The sequence below is a fragment of the Armigeres subalbatus genome, chromosome 3 (genome assembly GCF_024139115.2).
Source record: "Armigeres subalbatus isolate Guangzhou_Male chromosome 3, GZ_Asu_2, whole genome shotgun sequence".
NCBI lineage: Eukaryota > Metazoa > Arthropoda > Insecta > Diptera > Culicidae > Armigeres > Armigeres subalbatus.
The window spans coordinates 423,273,740-423,294,939 of record NC_085141.1 but is presented as its reverse complement, the minus strand read 5'-3'; the positions used below and the strand labels follow the sequence as shown (position 1 = coordinate 423,294,939).

The window sequence follows — 21,200 nt, the reverse complement described above, 5'->3', positions numbered from 1 at the left end:
ATTAGTATGGGAAAACATTTTTCAAATTTTTAGATGGGCCGATCTGTATCAAAACCGGTCGCAGCGGAACAGGAGAAAAATGGATAACGTTGAATACATATCAAAACTATGAGTGACGGCCCAGTTAACACAAGATTGTATATGATGCCATTTAAGATGCTAAAGTGGAGGCGATGTAGGTACTTCCCCATACAACATGTACGTATATCGCCTCCACTTTACCATCTTATGTTGCATTATATACGATTTTGTGTTAACTGGGGGGAAAGTTTGTGTTGTGGCTTGAGATCACAAGTTTTGAATTCAAACGCCATTTAGATGTCCTAGCACATCCTTAAAAAATATTATTCAACTTTTAACAATTAAGCACGAGATCAAACGAAATATATCAAATGTACTATGTAACAGCGCTTGGAAAAAAATGAGTTAAATTGGCTAAAATTCGACGATGTGTGTGGCTGTGTACAAGCCCTGGACTCAGCACTGGATCAGATGGACTAATCCATCGGGCTGAGCACAGAAGTGTTGACAGAAAGAAATTTGGTTAATGTCCATGTCATGTTGTTCAATCACGCTGAAACGTTCGTTCTGAGCAAAATGTGTATTACAGTGTCTTGAACATGCCTCTCAGTCTACCGATTGATTAATTATGTAGAGGGGAAACTGAAAAATTGGCGGAACTTCCGCTCTCAAAAATATATTTTGCCCATAACTTCTGATAGTGCTGATTCTAAAGTCCGATCCGCCCAATTTTCAATTAGAAAAATGGGACAGGATTCTCCGTCGAATGCAACTTGTTGCGAGTAAATCGGTTAGAAGAAAATGCCTGAAAATGGGCGAGACTTTTTGCGCGGTTCAAGCCCTTCAAAATGTATTTTGGCCAAACTTTTGATCTCATAATCCAATCCGCCCAATTTTCAATAGGAAAAATGGGACTAGATTACCCGTCGAATGCAACTTGCTTTGTGCAGATCAGTTAAGAATAAGTGCCTAAAATGGGCGAGTCTTTTTTACACGTTTCTGGCGTAAAAATGTATTTTGGCCATGACTTCTGAACATTGCATTGTACATGATATGCGTAACGATCAGTAAATAAAAGGCTTTTGAATCCTACCCACCCAACCAGTCCAGTGTATTAAGGGCTTTGGGACAAAATATCAAAAGGGAAAAACGTCTTATGAACAAGATTTAAAAATCTTCATTGTAATTTACCTGATTTAGACAAAATGTTAAATAATACGTTAACAATATGCTTTAAACTAAAATCTAGGATCTAAAGTTTCGGAAGTCTCCATTTGAGAGACATGAAGGCCTTTTTCCGGAAAGCTCAGTAGCTTCGTTGAAAGAGTCTAAAAAGACTCCTTCAAGGGTCTCGGAAACTTCCTTCTAAGTAGCTCGAAAGCCTCCTTCCAAGCAGCTCATAAGCCTCCTTCCAAGAGGCTCCGAAGCCTACTGCCAAGAGCCTTAGAAGCATCCTTTCCAAAGGCTCGGAAACCTCGTTTCAAGTGGCTTGGACGCCACTTTTAAAGAGCATGGAAAGTATGCTTTCAAGAGTCTGAAAAACGAATCTCAGAAGCCTCCTTTCAAGAGGCTCGGAAGCCTCGTTTTAAGAGGCTCTTCATACTCATTAAACGGGGCTCGGAAGCCCCCTTTCAAGGGCCTCAGAAGCCTCTTTTTAAGAGGCTTGGGGCCTCCTGTTCAAAAGGTTCGAAAGCCTTTTTCAGAAAGTCTCCAAAGACTTTTTTCAAGAGATTCGGAAGCCTTTCTTTAAGAGACTTGGAATTCGTTTTTCAAGAGGCTTTGAAGCCTCCTCACAAGAGTCTGGGAGGACGCTTCCCAAGCCGTTCAAGAGGCTTCAAAAGGCTGAAATGCGTCCTTTCAAGACGCTAAGCAACCTCCTTTTAAAAGGCCAGAAAGCCTACTTTCAAGAAGCTCGGAGGCCTCCTTTCAAGAGGTTCGGAACCTTCTCTTAAGAGGATCGGAAGAATTTCTCCAAGAGGCTTAAAATTCGTCTATCAAAAGGCTTAGAAGCATCCTTTTAACAGACTCGGAATAATAAGTTCGGAAGTCTCCTGCCAAGAAGCTTGGGAGCTTTATTGAAAAGGCTCGGGAGCCTTCTTTCAAAATACTCAGAAGCCTCCTTTCCTTTCAAGAAGTACGAGAGCTCGTACGAGAGGCCTAGATGCCTTTTTTCCAAGAGGCTGAGGGACGCATGAATTTTCAAAACGCTCAAAAGCCTCCTTTAAAGAGGCTCGGCAGCCGTCTTTCAAGAGGCTCGGAAGCATATTTTTGAAGGGATCGGAAGTCTTCTTTCAAAAGGCTCGGAGTTCGTCTTTCAAGACGCAAAGGAGCCCCTCTTCGACAAGCTCGGAAGCCTCAATTCCCCCCTCCAGGAGGCTCAAAATTCGTATTTCTAGAGACTGAGAAGCGTCTTTTCAAGAGGCTAAAAAGCGTCCTTTCTAGATACTCAGAAGCCTTCTTTCGACAGGTTCGGAAGCCTCATTCCAAGAGGCTGAGAAGTCTCCCTTCAAGAGGCTAAGGATGCTTGTAAGCCCCCTTTCAACAGGCTAAGGAGCGTATTTTCGCCTCCTTTTAAGAGGCTCGGAAGCCTAATTTCAAGAAGCTATCGGAAGCCTCCAAAAGTCCTCAAAATCTTGAAGAAAGCTTGATGTGTAATCAAAATTGGAATTTGAAAATTTCACGGAGTAATGAAAGGCGTTTCCGGGTTCGTTCTTCATGTACTTTATGACTTACGCCTATTTGTATTTACAGCAAAAATAAAATTAGGGGTACCGTTTTGACTCAAATTCCGAACATGACTCATTTTCTGAGCACTCGCTTTTAAATGGCCTTTTTGACTTTATTCGTATAATTTTCTCCACAGTAGCTTAAATTCGTTCGTGATATTGACCCTCAGTACGGAAAACGAATGAATGTTTTAGTTTTAGGGCGCAATAACGCCAGTGTTCGGAATATGAGTCTGACAGAGCTTAAAATATTCAGCTTCATGAAGCTAATTCGGTCCGAATTTTGACAAACATCGCATAATAATTCAAAACATAGAATGACATAGTCGACTACCCCACCAACTCATTCATTCGACTGTCACTGAGTGCGCCTACTATGTGCAGAAAAAAACATATTTTTTAATGATGTTTGCCGTTAAAAGTGCGTCGCTGATAAAAATCGGATTCAGTTCTGTGTTACAAATTACTTCTCTTGTTTAAAACGTGTTCAGATTTCAGATAATTTATCAATTTGTAGAATGAGCATGAATATTCAATGACTAATATTCAATCGAATATTGACAGTATATAGCCGACTATGAATGTGTCTGGAAGTGAGGTGACAAGTGAAGAAAAGTGGACCAAAAAAATTGATTGTTTTACACTATTGAGCCATGTTCGGGATTTGAGCCAAAACGATACCTAACTAAATGCAAAAGTTCGAAGTGGGAAAAATTTGAGAACCGCTGGTCTAGGTGACAGCTACAAATTTAAAAAAAATTATAACTGACTAAGGATATGCGCTATTTCTAAAAGTGTCGTTACCTGTGGCTCGAAGCTAAATCCCGCAGAATTTCGAGGAATTTGAGTATGGCGAAATCAGATTTTTTTTATTTCGTTTCGTTTCGTTAATTCCAAAAAAGTCGGTATAAAAAACTAAATTCTAACGAAATGAAACGAAATTCCATGGAATTTCGTAACACATTTAATCCAATTCAAAACTTTATCTAATAAAAATTTACTATACTTACTATACATTCCTATTTCGAATCAATAAATACATTATTTGTTTTCTGTTATTAAACCTCCTCAGCGTTTTATAAGAAATATTAACACAGCAAACTAAATACGCATTTGTTGGTGTAGAACAATATTTGCTATGGGTCGTCGAACTTTCTTGAAAGTTTGCCTCCGGAGGGAATTGAGAGCAATTCGGAAAGAGAGAAAGCTTTAGTGAAAAGAGAAAAGATAAAATACTCCATTTAACGTGTTATTAGCATTCAACTCTATTTCGCATCAGCAAAAACTTTTCAATTTGTCCATCTGATTTTCGATCAGATTTTATGATGTACGAAAGTTAACACAATTGCAAAAAATTGTGTCCGTTAGAGAACTATCCGAATGATGATTTATTGATGTTCATCTCTGAATACGATATAATAGAGATAAAAAGATAACGAAAATTAATTGGTGGAATTAAATGGAGAGTACTTAATTCATCTTTGACGGTTGAATACATTCCACTAAAAGAGCTTTATATATTTTTCTGAGAGATAAAAAGGTTTTTTTAATAAGACTGCCTAACAAAGAAAATTGGCGCTTGTTGACTGTTGAAATTATTAACACAGGGTGCACAATTTCAGACATTCTGTGCAGATTTGATAATTACAAATCCAATAAAGTCAAATTAGATGCAATTTTGAGTACCGTTTTGACACAAACCCGAGCATGAATTTTATTCCAAACAATGGCATTTTAGTGGCTTTGGTACAGTTCGTCGAATGACATTTCGTCGAATGACGTTTAGTCGAATAATATTTAGTCGAAAGGACATTTGGTCGAAGGGACATTTAGTCGAAAGGTTATTTAGCCGAATGAAAATTTAGTCGAATGTTGAAAGCGAATTTTAATCGGTAATAGTTAATTTAGTAAAATGAATAATTCGTCAATAGATTTTTGTTTCAATTTGAATAAATAATCTACAAGATACATGGATAAACTGATTACAGGAATTCAGTGGACGTGGTGGATTATAGAAAAAATGAAAACCTACAAAAATAGCAAAATATTAGCTGATGGTAAAATACCATCTATTCTATTTTTCGGCACAAGCTCAAAAATCAATGATATCAATGTTTTTTGCCAATACCGCAGCGTAGTCGGCTTTGGAACAATTTGTTGATTGACTTTTAGTCGAATGACATTTCGTCAAAAGCACGTTTAGTCGTAGGGACATTTGGTCGAATGGAAATGGTTTTCTTATTCTTTTTATTGATACTCTTTCTTTCACTCAATATTTTTACAATAATTAATTCAATTCCAACCATAATTCGTTAATTACTGGCCGAAAATCAAATTTCGATCAAATAGTCATGTGACCTAATGCCTATTTGACGTAATGTCCTTCCGATCAAGTGTCATTTAACGAAACATCATTCAACTTAATATGTTTAGACCAAAGCTTTCCAAACTTTTGGGTATGCGACCCACCTAGCAACATTCTATACACACTTAAAAAGAGATTCGGACTTCGGTAATTTATTTCACCGATTTTGATCAGTAATTTTGTAAATTAACGATTTTCGGTAATTTTACATCTTCGTTTTGAAAACTGAAATTACAGACTTTCGGTGATTTTAAGCGAATTTACCGAAAACCGTGAAATATTTTACCGAAAAAATGTAAAGAAGTTGAAGCACCGATGTATCAGATTATGCCAACGGCACAAGTTTTTTCAAGATGAAAATGACGGCAAATCCCGCAAAAAAAGACAACAAAACCCGCACAAGATATGCCGTCTTTTTAGCGGGACATGAAAGTATTTTTCGGCTTGGGAAAATTTGTGAAGTTTACCTTGGATTATACATATAAAGTTTGTATAATTGGAAATAAAAGTATGAATAAGCAATAAAAAAAATCGCGTTTACGAACTGAAAAGAAACTCCCATCTCACAAAACAAATATTTGCAGATTACATTAATTTCGGTAAATAGTATCTTCCATATTGCAGTTTTTCGGTAACCTGAAGTACAGAACCAGAAATATTGTTCGGTAAAAGTTACCGATCTCTCAGTAAAATTGACAGCTAGCTTCTCTCCTGCTATTTACAAAATTTTCGGTAGTTTTACCATTTACCGAAACCTTTACCGACAGCTCAGCTGTTGAGAATTCAGTAAACGAATTACCGAAGTCGGTAATTTTGCTATGTGTATGTCTCGCGACCCACCTATGAAAAAATGCATTTTACCAAGTAGTATTAGCATTAATTGAATCAGAAACAGATGACTTTCGAAAAGTTTTACAAAAATATTCACGTTACTTTCATGTATAAATGCAAAAAATGACAAACTTGATATTGTATGTCAAAATGTTTTTATTTTACTTCATTAAGGGGCAGCTTTTAGGCATACATGTTTTCTAAAATAGCCTGGTGATGAATATTTAAAATGAAATGCGGTTTGAACTTGGAATTATGTTCCTGAAAAAAATGATCAAAAGGTTCGGCATTCGAGCTACAATTAATATTTATTCTACGCGACCCACCAACAATCCACTCGCGACCCCCCTGGGGGTCGGGACCCACAGTTTGGGAAACCATGGTTTAGACCGTGTGGTATACATTCATCGTAGTCGGTTAGAGAGGCCAAAGTCAATATCCTATCAGGAATATTTACCGTTGTCTATTTTTTTATTCTTTTTATGAACCCATCATTCTTAGGACAATATTGGTGCAATGTTATGTGACTTATGGGAACACCGCAATAAATCATTTATTTATAAATCATTTCGTTGACTAAAGTTCCTTTCTCTCAAATATTCAATCAACGGAACGTCATTCGACTAAATGTACCAAGATTATTCATTCGAAAATCCGTTTTCGACTAAATTTCCTTCCGATCAAATGTCCTTATGACCAAACGTCAATTGACCAAATGTACGAAGATTCTGCATTCCAAAATCTAATTTCGACTAAATATCCATTCGACGTAGTGTCTTTTCGACCAAACATCATTCGACCAAATGTCCCACATCTCAAGTGGATTAAAAATTCATTTTGGACTAAATGTCCCTTCAACCAAATGTCCATTCGACGTAATGTCCTTTCGACCAAATGTCATTCGGCTAAATGTCATTCGACAAAATGTCTTTCGAGGAAATGGTATAGATTCCATTTGAGTGCCCCAAAACTAAAAATTTAATCGATTTTCAGTTCTGAATATCAAGAATCAAGAATCAACTCGTCGCTACTATGGCTTTTGGTGCTGCGACGATAACTATTGTCAGGCCTGGTCTTATAGCCTATTCAAATTACGCCATTTATGATAGTCAATATCGTAATCAAGTGGAGAAAGAAAATTGAATGTATGTGATTGGCATCAAGATATTCTTTACCATAAAATTTATTATCATAAATGGCGTTATCTGAATAGGCTACTAGAGTGAACGTGCTTGTAATGTGATTCAGAAAAATATAACTTTGTCTAACAGGCCATTGGTTAAAAACCGGCTCAAGCTCAAGTGTTATGCAAAAGACATCATGTCAAATGACACGTGAATTTTACATTCAGGGCAAAGCACAGTGGCTAAAATCGTGTACCTTTATTATGCGAAACGATTTTCTACTGCTCAAAGCAGAAATCAATTCTCGGTGTTTTGCCAACTCTTGTGGAGCTTCAAGTGGGCCTTAACATCATGCCAGGTTGTTTTGAACATAACTTCATTCAAATATGATCTCACTGGTATGCAGAATATTATGAAACTATAATTTTTGCACAATAAGTTTAGTTCCAAGGAGTTGCACCATGCGTCTTCATATGCCATTTTGCTTATATGAACATTGTTGCTCCCAACGACTGCGAATCAAAATTCTATGAACTTCCTTCCAAATAAGTTTATTTCTTGGCGAAAGTTATAAAATTCCTAACGAGAAAATATGTATAAGTAGTTAGGCTTAATTTCAATAGTTATGTAAATTTATCTTACTTTTAGTGATTCTGCTGTTTTTAGAGTACAAAATTTCACCTATTGACGGTACAGCATCTCAGTAAATATGCTTGCAAGTATGAACCCGTAGAAACCTATGCATGTACATATTTATATTAGGCTTTAGGATTATGTTTTAGATTGTACTAAGTTTTGCTCACCTTTTCAGAGCTGCGGCTAGTAGAAAGCAAATATAACTTGTTAAGTATTCACCTAGTACTGCTAGTAGTTCACTTTCTAGGTTAAGAAAATACATAGGATAAGAATATGATTGCACTTTACACTTAATTCTCACCTTTTACAATTATATGTAGTACTTAAGTATATATAATTAGCGTATAAGCAATACTAGATATAGAAAGTAGGTTTAAGAGAGTAGTTTAAGCAAATTTAGTAATTTAACACTTGCCAACAATTTACTTCAGACCTTGTGGTTTGTTTTGTCTTTATTACTCTTTGTGATATCTATCGCGCGACGATCCCTTGCATGTCGGCGGGTGTGGTTGAGTTCAACCGTCCGTTGACTGACATGGATTGAAAGTTGACTGACGTGGATTGAAAGTGATTTTGATATTGTATCAGCTAATCGCACGCCGATTACTGCAGCTTGAAGCTCGGACCGAGGAATTGACAAGAACTTAAGCGGCGCAACTCTTGTTTTCGCGCTAACCAATGCGCATTCAACAGTATCAGCGTTCTCGAACCGTAGATACACTGCTGCAGCAAAGCCATTTTCGCTTGCATCGACGAAAGTATGCATTTGTACTACGGTAGCTATTCCACTGGGTGTTAGAGTTCGATAGCAGCGTGGGATTTCAATTGTTGCTATCTGCGGGAAGATCGCAAGCCATGCCAACCATTTCTCATACTGCGGATCTTCAATCGGGTCATCCCAGCCTACTGATGTTCGCCAGACCTCCTGGAGTAGCACTTTCAAGAACATCATAACGTGTGCGATGAGTCCCAATGGGTCGTATACCATCATTAGCGTACGTAAAACTTCTCTTTTCGTTGGACGACGGTTCCCTGAGATGAATTCTTCGTCGTATCGTGTGGAGACCTTGTAGGTGAAACAGTCTTTCATCGTATCCCACCACATGCCTAGCACCTTTCAGAGATACTTTCCTCGCCGATGTCGAGATTTTTCTCCTTCGTCGTATCCTCATTAACCGCTTCCAGGACGTTACGAGAGTTCGATATCCAGTTCCGCATTTCGAAACCGGCCGATGCGTGGATCTGTTTCACGTCCTTTACAAGCTGGATTGCTTCCTCCTCGGATTCTACGCTCACGAGCATATCGTCCACGTAGTGCCGTTTGACGATAGCGTTCACAGCTTCCGGGTAATCTCGCTCGAACCGTTTAGCGTTAGAATTCTTCACGTATTGTGCTATGCTAGGCGAGCAGGAAGCACCAAAGGTCATCACTTGAACTACGTAGATACTCGGCTCCGTCGCTTGGTTGTCGTCCATCCAGAAGAAGCGCTGGCAGTGTTGGTCGGTTTCATGTATCATTACCTGATGGAACATCTCGCGGAGATCACCACACTGTTACGCGAAACTCTCGGAACTGTAGCAGCACGGATAGAATAGATACCAGCTGGTCAGGTCCTTTCAGCAAAAAGGTATTGAGTGACACTCCGTGGGCAGTGGCTGCGGCATCCCACACGAGTCTCATCTTGCCCGGTTTGTTTGGGTTGACCACCGGAAAAATAGGAAGATACCACACGCGGGCACGTGGATTTTGTTGCTCTTCCACTGTTAACTTCCTTATGTAGCCCTTGCTAATGTGATCGATGATTTTCGCATTTAATGCTTCGGATAACACGGGGTCTTTGTTCAAGCGATTTTTTAAACACTTCCACCGCCTCAGTGCCATTGCTTTGCTATCCGGGAGTCGGACATCCTCGTACTTCCAAAGAAGGCCTGATTCGTATCGGCCATCTATGCGTCGAGTAAGTGTTTCTAAGAGCATTTGTGCTCGTTGATCCTGCTGCGAAACCAACGCCTTGTCCGATTTTACGACACCGAGGCTATCGAGCGAGAAGTAAGCCTTAACACCTTTATGAAGGTCTTCGTCTGAATCTCGGTTACATTCGCATACTTGGGTGCTGTGGTAGTTCACATACCGTTCAGCATTCTCCTGGCTGGTGCTATTTCCAAAGACGATCCAGCCTAGGAGTGTCTTAACGGCGATAGGTTCATGGTCCTTTCCTTCACGGCTCTTGATAGTATGACCAAGTCTAGCGTTGTCCAGACCAATAAGGATTCGGGGGCTAACGTCGTGGTATGACTCGAGAGGTAGCCCTGTCAAGTACGGGTATTTCTTTTGGAGTTTCGCGAGCAACAGAGTTTGTGGACGAATTTGCAATGGAGGCATCGTGTAGACACCTGACAACTCGTATTTCTTCGAGTTATGCACGCCGGATATCTGCAGGTTGACTCGTTGTGACTGGTTCTCCATTTTTTGCGTTCCGCCCGTCCACTTCAAACAAAGCGATTTCGTTGGTCCTTGCACCCCTAACTCATTAGAGAGGCTCTGTTCAATGAAAGTGAGCTCAGATCCGTCGTCAACGAACGCGTATGTGCGTATCGTCTTCTTAGGCCCATACAGCATGACCGGAACGATTCTAAAAAGGATTTCAGATTGACCTTGATGGACGTTACAGCTATGGTCAGTTCCGCTCGTCTCTGATTGAGAATTGTTAGGGATCTCTGTGTTTGGTCGCGGAGCCCTTGGAGTTTCATGTTTCCTCGCATTGTGCAACAGAGGATGATGCAGAAATTCACATCCGTTTGTTCCGCACTGTTTCGATTGCTTGCATGACCCATTGTGCTTTCGCAAGCATTTCCGGCACAGCTTACACTCCTTTACAGTTGCCCATTTGGAATCATAGCTGAAATCCTCGAAACGCTTGCACTTTGCTACGGAAGGACAACTTCCTTTACAAACTAAACACCGATCCTTATTCGGCTCCTTTGCAACGGACGATTTCGATTTGTTGGACAATTCAAGCACTCTACTTGCAGTTGACTCGGAATGAAAGTTAAGGAACCCATCCTTTTTAGCACCACGATTTCGTTGATCGCGACCCGTGTCCACCATAACCGCACTTGCATCTTCTGCTACGATATACAGCCAAGAACTGAAGGTGACGAGGTTTGGGTTTGGCATATTCCGGGCATATCTCGCCCAATCTAGTCTTAATGGTGACGGAAGCCGCTCTACTAGCTCGCAACGCAGGGAGGCGTTGAAGATAAAGTCGTCGACTTCACATGCTCTGATTGTAGCAACCATGTTCTTCACAGTTAGAGCAAAATTTACCACCGTTTCAAGTTTCTCCATGTTCGGTGAGGGTAGATTCCTAATCTTCTTTATGATCGATTGTACGATTGCTTCTGGACGTCCGTAAAGCATTTTCAGCGTGGACATCACATCCGCTACGTTTGTCGGATGAAGTAGCTCACATCGCACTGCCTCCAGCGCTTTTCCTTTCAAACATCTACGTAGTCTCAGTATGTTCTCCTCATTCGTGAATCCGCACATCTGCGTCGACGAGTTGAACATGGAGTAAAATAGAGGCCACTCTTCCAGCTGCCCACTGAACTCGGGCAGATCCTTTGACACCGCCTGTCGTGCTGCAATTTGACTTCGATTAAGAATGCAGACGGCCTCCTCGGCATTTCTGGCTGACGTACTTAGTCTCGGAGGTTCCAATCGAACCGGAGTCGAGCGCTGGCCAGGAATGAATTGGTTGTCCTCATCCAGGGTACCAAAATTCATCGATGGGGCGAATGATGGTCTGGCTCCACATGCTTGCTGTATGCGTGCGTGATTATACATATCGTTAAGCTGACCGTTGCGTTGCATGATTGGATTCAGTTCCGATGCGAACGCATTGAACGAACGTGCATCTGCTTCTCTTGCTTGTTGTTGACGCTGATTGAAGCAAACTTCTGGCGTCACCGCTGGAAGGAACAATGTCCCATCTGGTGGCAGGGCTTCAAACCGTATCCGCGGACCTGCTGAGCTAGACTGCGGCTGTGCAGCTAACGGTGGACAAGAATTTTGCGCAAAACGATTGTGCATTGCACCATGATTCGATTGCACGGGCGGTTGGTTTTGCTGGGCGGATACACTGCGGAGAATATTCACTCTGGTAACCCTGATCGAAGCGATTGTTGCGAAGAATTGGTGGATTTTGCTGACGCTGAATAACATCCGGAGCTTGGTGCTCCTCGGGCCTTTCCGATGGATTCGGCGTTTGCCCATCTGCATCCTCTACCGCTAATCCAGAATCTTCACCATGACGTTCTGTCTCTGATAACCACTGCTCGATTTTCGATGCGTTGTCTTCAAGATCACCAGCCTCGGTAGACGTCTCGCTTCCGTACTCCTTCAACAATTGGTACTTTCGCTCGAGGTAGCGCTTCTCCATCTCAAACTGCTCTTCTAGCTGCTTCATTTCCAAATCCCTGATCCTCCTCGCTTCGCCTCTGTTCGAACTTGTTCTACTCTTCGGTCGACTTGTGCCACTATCCCTTTTAGCCGGCACGATTTGTCCTTGCTGCTGGTCATTTCGCTGGGTGATACTGGTGGGGGGGTTAATCGCAGTTGGTGTTGAACCCTTTGCTGTTTTGCAAATAGGGCAGATCCAGGACACGTTCGCCACGTCATCAGTAACATCGACACACTCGTAATGGAACCACTGCTTGCAACCATCACCATCACACTGCACCATTTGATCACTGTCACGCTCACTACACAACTGACAATGGAAATCTTGTTTCCTTCTGACATCGCGTACCGGATTTCGTTTCACGTTGAACACGGACTGGGTTGACTTCTTGACATGGGAATCAATTTTATGAGCTTTATTATGTGCTCCGGTACAGCCTGTTCCAAGTACCGATGGAGCTAGGTTCGAATTTACCTGCGATTTGCTGGGGACTTGGCCTGCGATGACCGGTGTCGTCGCGGTCTCAACTGTGCCGACAACGTTACCTGCTGCATCGTCTGTCGTACCAGTTGTGATAGCTGCCCGTCCGGAGTTGGTGGATTTCTTCGACATTTTAAAGCCACACCGTAAAAGAATTTTATAAGATGTTGCTCCCAACGACTGCGAATCAAAATTCTATGAACTTCCTTCCAAATAAGTTTATTTCTTGGCGAAAGTTATAAAATTCCTAACGAGAAAATATGTATAAGTAGTTAGGCTTAATTTCAATAGTTATGTAAATTTATCTTACTTTTAGTGATTCTGCTGTTTTTAGAGTACAAAATTTCACCTATTGACGGTACAGCATCTCAGTAAATATGCTTGCAAGTATGAACCCGTAGAAACCTATGCATGTACATATTTATATTAGGCTTTAGGATTATGTTTTAGATTGTACTAAGTTTTGCTCACCTTTTCAGAGCTGCGGCTAGTAGAAAGCAAATATAACTTGTTAAGTATTCACCTAGTACTGCTAGTAGTTCACTTTCTAGGTTAAGAAAATACATAGGATAAGAATATGATTGCACTTTACACTTAATTCTCACCTTTTACAATTATATGTAGTACTTAAGTATATATAATTAGCGTATAAGCAATACTAGATATAGAAAGTAGGTTTAAGAGAGTAGTTTAAGCAAATTTAGTAATTTAACACTTGCCAACAATTTACTTCAGACCTTGTGGTTTGTTTTGTCTTTATTACTCTTTGTGATATCTATCGCGCGACGATCCCTTGCATGTCGGCGGGTGTGGTTGAGTTCAACCGTCAGTTGATAGATTGACAGACAGACAGACAGATTGACAGATGCTGAACATATCGACGGGGCGCAACCAACAAACATGTTCAAAACTTGTAGGCATAAACAGTAATATATCTCCAAAAGGGGGAAGGGTCGTTTGGCCGGAACCCATTCAGCCGAAGACCATTTGTCCGAATGGCACTAGGCCGAAACTTGTTTGGCCGATTATACAATTTTGCCGAACAAACCATTAGACCGAAAGTCGTTTGGTCGAAAGGATCGTTAGGCCGAAAGGGTCATTTGGCCGAAAGGCTCGTTTGGGCGAAAGGGTCGTTTGGCCAAAACGATCATAAGACGTCTCACTACTCACTTCGCGCCTCTCACTTTTTACAGCGAGAAATGATAAATGAGAAGTGAGAAGCGAGACGTCTCTCCTCTTACTCCCAATTTCTCACTTTTCTAATGACCTATTCGGCCAAACGTCTTATTCGGCCAAATGTCCTATTCGGCTGAATGACCCTTTCGGCCAAATGTCCTATTCGGCTAAATGACCCTTTCGGCCAAATGTCCTATTCGGCTAAATGACCCTTTCGGCAAAATGAACATTTCGGTCAAAATTACCCTTTCGGCCAAATGACCTTTTCGGCCAAACGACCCTTTCGGCTAAATGATCGTTTCGGACAAATGATGTTTTCGGTCAACTGACCCTTTCGGGCAAATGAACCTTCCGGCCAAATGACCCTTTCGGCCAAATAAACCTTTCGGCCTAATGACCCTTTCGGCCAAATGACCTTTTCGGCCAAATGAAGCTTCCGGCCAAATAACCCTTCCGGCCAAATAACCCTTTCGGCCAAATGAGCCTTCCGGCCAAATGACCCTTTCAACCAGATGGGTTTTGGCCTAATGGTTTGTTCGGCCAAATGGCTTTCGGCCCTCCAAAAGTTATGAAATTACGAACTTGGCGTCTTCGACAAAGTTTTTCAGAAGAAGTTTTGCTTCAACTTTCGTGAAGACACAAACCTCGTATGTTGTAAAGTGAAAAAACAATTTTCATCTCACTTTTAGGGGGATCGATCATTAGGCTGTATATCTCCTAAGAAGTGCAATAACTTACTGATGAAATATCTGGAAAACACCATTAGGCCAAATCATATAATGAAAGTATTATTAAATGAACGCACTAAAAAACGATTTTCGCCACTGTGCAATGTACTGTTCGAGAAAAATAAAGAACGAAAAATCTTAAAACAAAAACTAGGCCTTCATGGAAAATGTGGATCTAATTAATCAAATGACATTTGAACAATGAATATAACTGAACATCGAAAAATATCTGCGTGTTATTATTGTTATATTTTCATAAAAATAAAATAACAATTATCTAGCATTTTTTTTTATTATTATTGTATGTTTTAGTCTTAAACATAAAAAATGAATTGGATTGTGTTTGTATACGAATAACTTGAAAACTGCTGATTGGGTTTTGTTATTCTTGGTTTACAATATATTTTCGAATACGAAAGTCTCGAGTAAAATTATGAAAATCATGAAAAACTAAAGATTAGTATGGGAATCTGTTGGGCAGTTCATAACGCGCATTCTCTTCTATTATGCAGGACATCGTCTGTGAAATGGGATCCAGAAGCGTTTCGTTTCTATACAAATGGGATCCAGATTCTAATTAAATATATGAAAGTGGATTTTCAGTTTGTTAAAAAAAAATACATCCCAATATTTCTCTGATATTGTCGGAGTTCTGCCAAGGCGCACTAAACGCTTCTAAAAAAGATTCATTTTTCACAAAATAACGTGTTAACGATAAATAACGTGTTGTTATTATTGTTATTATTGACAAAACGTATCAAATATTTCTCGGACCAGTAATCTAGGACCGATTTGACTCGAAGTCCGGACACCTAAGCACTGCAGAATATTCAGTTCAATATTTCAAACGGAATTAAGTACTTGACACTTAGTGATAACACACCCTGTCAAGAATAACTTATGAAATTTGATGTACTGTACTGAAAATGACATTTTGTGAGCACGAAATAGCTACCTAATATAATCGAAAACGTTGAACATCGGTTGCTTCGAAATCCGGACACTGTATAAGGGATGCTTCAAATACCGGACAATTTTGCTTCGAATTTCCGGACACTTCAAGTTTGGCTATATTGATTTTCAAATAGCCAATTTAATCCGTTCAAAGACAACTAGGATAAAGCATTCATATTTCTCGATTAATATAAATCCGTAATGTAAGGTTTCTATGCAGATTTGTATGGAAATCTGGCATCCCTCGGTTGTGAGTACCATCCGAAGTTTCTGCTCCGAGATTGACCAGGAATACCAAAACACAGCATTTGAAACCAAGTGGGAGCATTTAACTGCAATATATAACATTGGAAATCTAACAATTTCATACAATCTCTACCACAACCAACATCCCCCCGCCCTCTGCTATTTCAAGGTAAAACGCTTTTCTGACATTTGACGTGTCTGTGGATAATGAAATATTTTCTTCAAAACTACCTCTAAAATTGAACGTGGATAAGCTGCAATAGAGCATGAGAATCATTAGGAGACCAATATTCTTTTCTAATCAATAATACCAGGAATAAATATGATAGGGGGAACTGTGCGGATTTTCATCTCACTGAATATATATTCATCTCATCGCGAAACAAAGAAATACGGGACCAAATACGTCGATTCTTTTAAAAAACCTGCGTATATAAATAAGAAATAAATCAAATATGTACCTTTTATTTTTGTTTTGTTTTTGATGGGATGGACATCAGAGAATTAAAATTCTGCATTATCTTATCATTGTTAAGATATACTTCGAAATATAGACATTATAATGGTATTTATGTGTCCTTTGAATTCCGTTTGCTATTAGAAATCAAGGATTGAAAGGAGCGATTGATGAATTCGAATAATGAATTCATGCGGATTGATAAATCCGGGCGTGTCCGAGAAATATTGAGATTTTTTTATTTGACGGGTGACGTTCACAACGTGTCTTTTTATACAATTCTGTTAACAAAAGCAAGTTTTACGAACCTCTTTTTTTTTCTACAAAAATGTGAATGATTAAAAAAAAATTTTGAAGACAACCTTTAACTAGAAACTGAAGGCAAGTTTTGCTACTTGTGTGCAATTAATAAAGTGATTCAATTTACAATATGTGTATAAGCATATATCGATAAGCTGAGAGCAAGCAATGTTCCTTTTGGGGTGTAGCAACTCAAATATAATGAAATTTTATCTATGCTTGCTAATTACGAATCATTTGATTTCAGTTATCTTAACTGATAAACAGTTATTTAACATCATTTCAGCATGTCCGGAAATCGAAGCAATTGTAAAAACTTGCCTCGAAGTCCGGACATTCAGAAAATGTAATAAAAATTATAAAGCTATTAATTTCCAAGCAATTTCTCTAATACACGACAAAGAATGCTATCATACTATGTTATTAAATTACTAATACCCCTTGCAAATGATAGAATATAGAAAATATGAGCTTAGTTTTCTAATGTTGAGTCTTAAGCTGCATTCTAAGAAAGACGAAATTCACCGTTGATCATGACATGCCTTCAACTTTTACCTCCAATTTTCAAAGTTTTACCACAGATCACAGATTACTTACATTTGTTAAAAGGGTTGCAAGTCTGAGAATCGTTTCTTGCATTGATAACCCAAGAAATACTTGTTGAGATGGTAAATAAAGTCAAATAACAATTGAAGTGTCCGGATTTCGAAGCGTCCGGCAATTCGAAGCAAAACGGGATATTCTTTATCAAATGAGGGCACAAATAGATTAGAATATTATTTTATGTTCTGTTCACGAGCAAAGTATCACAAAAAAAAGCAAAATTGTTTATTTAAATACGATTCATTAAATATTCCGCGGAAAAATCCAAATTTCGTCACTTGTCATAAGACGAGCTTGTACAATCCCATTTAATTCCACCACTTAATTGTACCTTGACAGATACGTATTTTGACCTCAACAGTAAGGTTGTCTTCAGTGTCTCGTACTTGACTCAACTTTCGTTTCGTTTCGTCAAATTTCGAGCCACATAGGACTTTGATTTCGTATCGTTTCGAAGTTACGGAAACAATTTATATCCGTTTCGTTTCGTTTCGAACCAACATGAACAATTGAAATTTCGTTTCGTTTCTGCCTGGAAAAAGTGTGTTATCGCATACCCTTATAACTGACTAACATCAGCAAAATCTGTCTATATTTTTAAACAAACGAAGCCAGTACCCCGTCGCTATCGATGAAGTAACGAGTAACGAAGCAATCGTTCTAAATCACTTGGAAAGATGGAAACATGACTAATCCATTAGACTTGGAGAATCTAGCGAGAAAACTTTAACAATCGATAATTGTTATGAAAAAAAGAACACTTCAATGTTTCAATATTACCGTTTATGTGCAGACAACCCCTCCCTAAAATAAAGTCAGATTAACTAATAAATGTATTACCAAGTAATGCCAATCCTATAAGTTCCTAACACATTAGTTTAAAAAGGTTACGAGACAATCTTAGAATCCTGTGGAATTGAATGTTTATAGTCACAAAAATATTCTTTGTAGTAGATTGATGCGGTTTGTTTGCTCAGGTTTCTTGTTTGCAACACTCTTCCCTGCGAAAGAGCTTTGTTCTCAAGTCAATTATAATTTATTTTCCCATTTTCCACAATTATCTGGTATACCCCAGATAGCTTCCAATTTTCCCCACACACAGATCTGAATCGCTCAAAATGATTTAAATATTTCCAATTATTTGTTTTCACTCCACTTGGTTACCTGAACAAAGGGCATATTTCACCATCGACAGCCTCCCACTCAGCAGGGAAAAAACAAAAAGGAAAGTGCTGATAACGTATGCCCTATGACGAGTGGGAGAGAAAATAAATAAAATACCGAAACATGCTCACACGTCCCAGTCATCAGCATACACAATTCATATCGCAGGGGGCGCATTCGCTTGTCATCTCGTCGTCATCCCAAAACGCCAACCCCCTCCCCATACGCGCCCGCCCTAGTAGAATGCTCTACGCGCAATTAACACGCAAATGTTGCCATCGTCACACCACCCGGCAGTCACGTGATGGAAACACAGTGACAAACACGGCGTGGCTTGCTTAAAATTCCCTCTTGAACTTCCATTTATTAAAAATGCAGAGCCTGCCCGGAACTCGCGCCAACAACTTTTGGTTTCTGGAGGGCGTCCGTTTTTGTTTCCTATGAATGTGAATGCATTTCTCGTTGATGGTAATTTGTCATTTGTATGGAGATGGGATTTTATGCTGATAGGGTACTTACCTTGACATAAAACTTTGTTAAGTTGTAATAATATCCATAAACTGATAATAACAATACTATTCATATCTAATAACTCTTACTTTTCAAATATTTGGTAACAGACAAAAAATACATCTATAAATTCATTTGGTTTGGTGCGCGGTTCGCTGTTTTGGCTTTGGTATCACTCTTTCATTCCGATACATTCACTGTTGCTGATGATTCACTGCAAAATTAATAAAACATTTTTAAGTCACTAATAATTGATAAGCAAACCCAAAGACTAACTACGTGCTGAGCTAGCCTTTGATGTTTGCTTCCAGGTGGCACATATGTCTTCTGTCTCACGCCGTGCTCGCGCTGTATGTGTGTCTGTGTTCCGATGAAAACTTCACTTCCCTGCCAGCAGCTTGCCCGTCGTCCGGAGGAAATTGGTGATGGTGGTGGCGGGCGGAAGTTTGGTGGTTGAACACAGGAATCTATTTGTCGAAGATCAAAACCATCATTAGAGCGTTCATAAATATATTTACATTCCTATCCGACACGCTCTACATGCTGGAAATGGTTGGTTTGTGCTGTGGTTTTGCATCACCGTCAACGTAACAAAAGCACAGCGGGCGAGGCCAAGAACCTGAGACCTCTTATTTAGGACTGACGAACGTGTCACGATGGCATCAGCAGTAACGGAGCGACGGCGGATGGATGTTTAGCTTTGGCTCGAAAGTATGCGACACCCTCGTCGACCCGGGCCACAGCCGGAGTCAACCTTCCAAGAGCAAAGAGCAATTCCGAAACCCCATCATAAAATTGAACTTGAAGGACATTTCTCTTGGAAAAGTGGGGAGAGAAAGGAAGGGTGTGCAATATGGGTAATGCGAGGCGAGCTTTGTGAACATTTTGATTTTCAATAAAGTTTGGTGGAAAATGTGAGAAATGAATTTCATAATACGAATTTTGGTAACGAATCAATAAATTGATTGATTGCATTGATATAACATGTTTAATAGCTTGTACACTAGCAATTCTCATACTCGAAAGTATTATCGAGATTACTATCAGATATTAGCCCTTATAATTCGCGTGTCCTATAAAAAGGACAACCATTGTAGACGCTCAGCGAGCTTTGCATACATTCCGGGCGGAGATGGATTAAGGTGGGATGTAATCATTGATTCCAATATATGAAATGCCTTTCCCCGTTCATTTGAGTGAAAAAGAAGGGTTGTAACTTGTCAAGAGTCCCTCAAAAATATCCCACGAGGCAAACAATTGCACATACTGCAATTTAAGACATAATTTTTTTCCCGCCAATAATCGCAAATGTCTGTTTCTGAAATCCTAGCGAGGATTCAGAATGTACTAAAAAAAATATTCTCGAGAGACAAAATATCGGCAAGTCGACTTTTAATTTAAAAAGGAATTTTCCAATATTTTTATTTTGGAAAAACTTGATTTATTTTGCGATAGTCACCCATACAACATTGTTTGTAGGATGCGCCGTTTTTCAACTATAACCATTTGAAACCATTTAAAAAAAATATAGTTCAGGTCAATTTGGGAAAAACTAAATACAGTGGGGGTCCAAAATCCGTACAGCACCGAAATCTGTCCATCCTTTGAGATACAATAAATTTAAAAGGGTATGAAGTAATTAATTTATAAATAATTTATCTCATCTTGTTTATATGATTGATCGCAAGCTTTTTGGTCATTGAAATGGAAAGTAGGCTTTGAAATTTAAATAACAAAAATTAAAAACAAATCGCTTCCCATTAAACACGAGGTTTCAGATACCATTTGCTTACGTTTTGACCTTAATTGTACCAAAAGTATCTGTGATCAAATTTCAAATCGCAATGAATAAAGTAAGATCAGCTGTTTTACAATGTTATGAAAACTAATATGTGAATATGTACGTTATGTGGAAGATATTGATTTGGAAAATGTATTGGAGGTAACCACTTTCCCTTCGATGGGACTCGAACCCATGACCCACCAGTCTAGCGTACTGTACGGCAGGTATTCGGAAACCCAACGCCGACCTGCGACATCTTCCATGTACTCTTCAGAGCATAGCTGCTGTTGTTATACGCGATCGGGGACTTAGAACCATCTGACGACCCGAGCAGAAAGTAATTCGGAGTTAGGGACTGATTGCGCTCATTGTCTAGCGGCAGTTCAGTCAACGGCCTTGAGTTGACAATAAGTTCTATCTCCGTCAACATATTCCTTAGTAGTTCGTCGGTGGGTGTTCGCGTGAGTTGGGTGTGCTTCAGGGCCTTCTTCACGGACTGGACTAGTCGTTCCCAGGCTCCGCCAAAGTGCGGAGAAGCGGGCGGGTTGAACGACCACTTAGTGTCGCTGGTGACGAAATGTTCCATCAGCTTGTCTTGGTTTACGTGCTGCAACGCTCCTTTAACTCCCGACT

The 21,200-nt window shown here is 39.6% G+C and overlaps 1 protein-coding gene and 2 long non-coding RNA genes across 3 annotated transcripts in view; all 3 read right to left on the bottom strand.

Annotated features, from left to right (window-relative positions):
* LOC134227377 (uncharacterized) overlaps positions 1-21,200 on the bottom strand; it is a 317,006-nt gene that overhangs the window by 163,062 nt on the left and 132,744 nt on the right. Inside the window, 1 exon segment of the mRNA XM_062708795.1 lies at positions 18,794-18,998. Coding sequence (XP_062564779.1) covers positions 18,794-18,857 — 64 coding nt within the window. The 5' untranslated portion in view covers positions 18,858-18,998.
* LOC134224365 (uncharacterized) lies at positions 7,729-8,182 on the bottom strand. The gene is made up of 3 exons (XR_009982926.1): positions 8,005-8,182; positions 7,871-7,946; positions 7,729-7,804 (listed from the first exon to the last, which is right to left on the bottom strand). It is a non-coding gene; the product is annotated as an uncharacterized LOC134224365 (long non-coding RNA).
* On the bottom strand, positions 12,976-13,429 carry LOC134224364 (uncharacterized). Its single transcript, XR_009982925.1, has 3 exons — positions 13,252-13,429; positions 13,118-13,193; positions 12,976-13,051 (listed from the first exon to the last, which is right to left on the bottom strand). It is a non-coding gene; the product is annotated as an uncharacterized LOC134224364 (long non-coding RNA).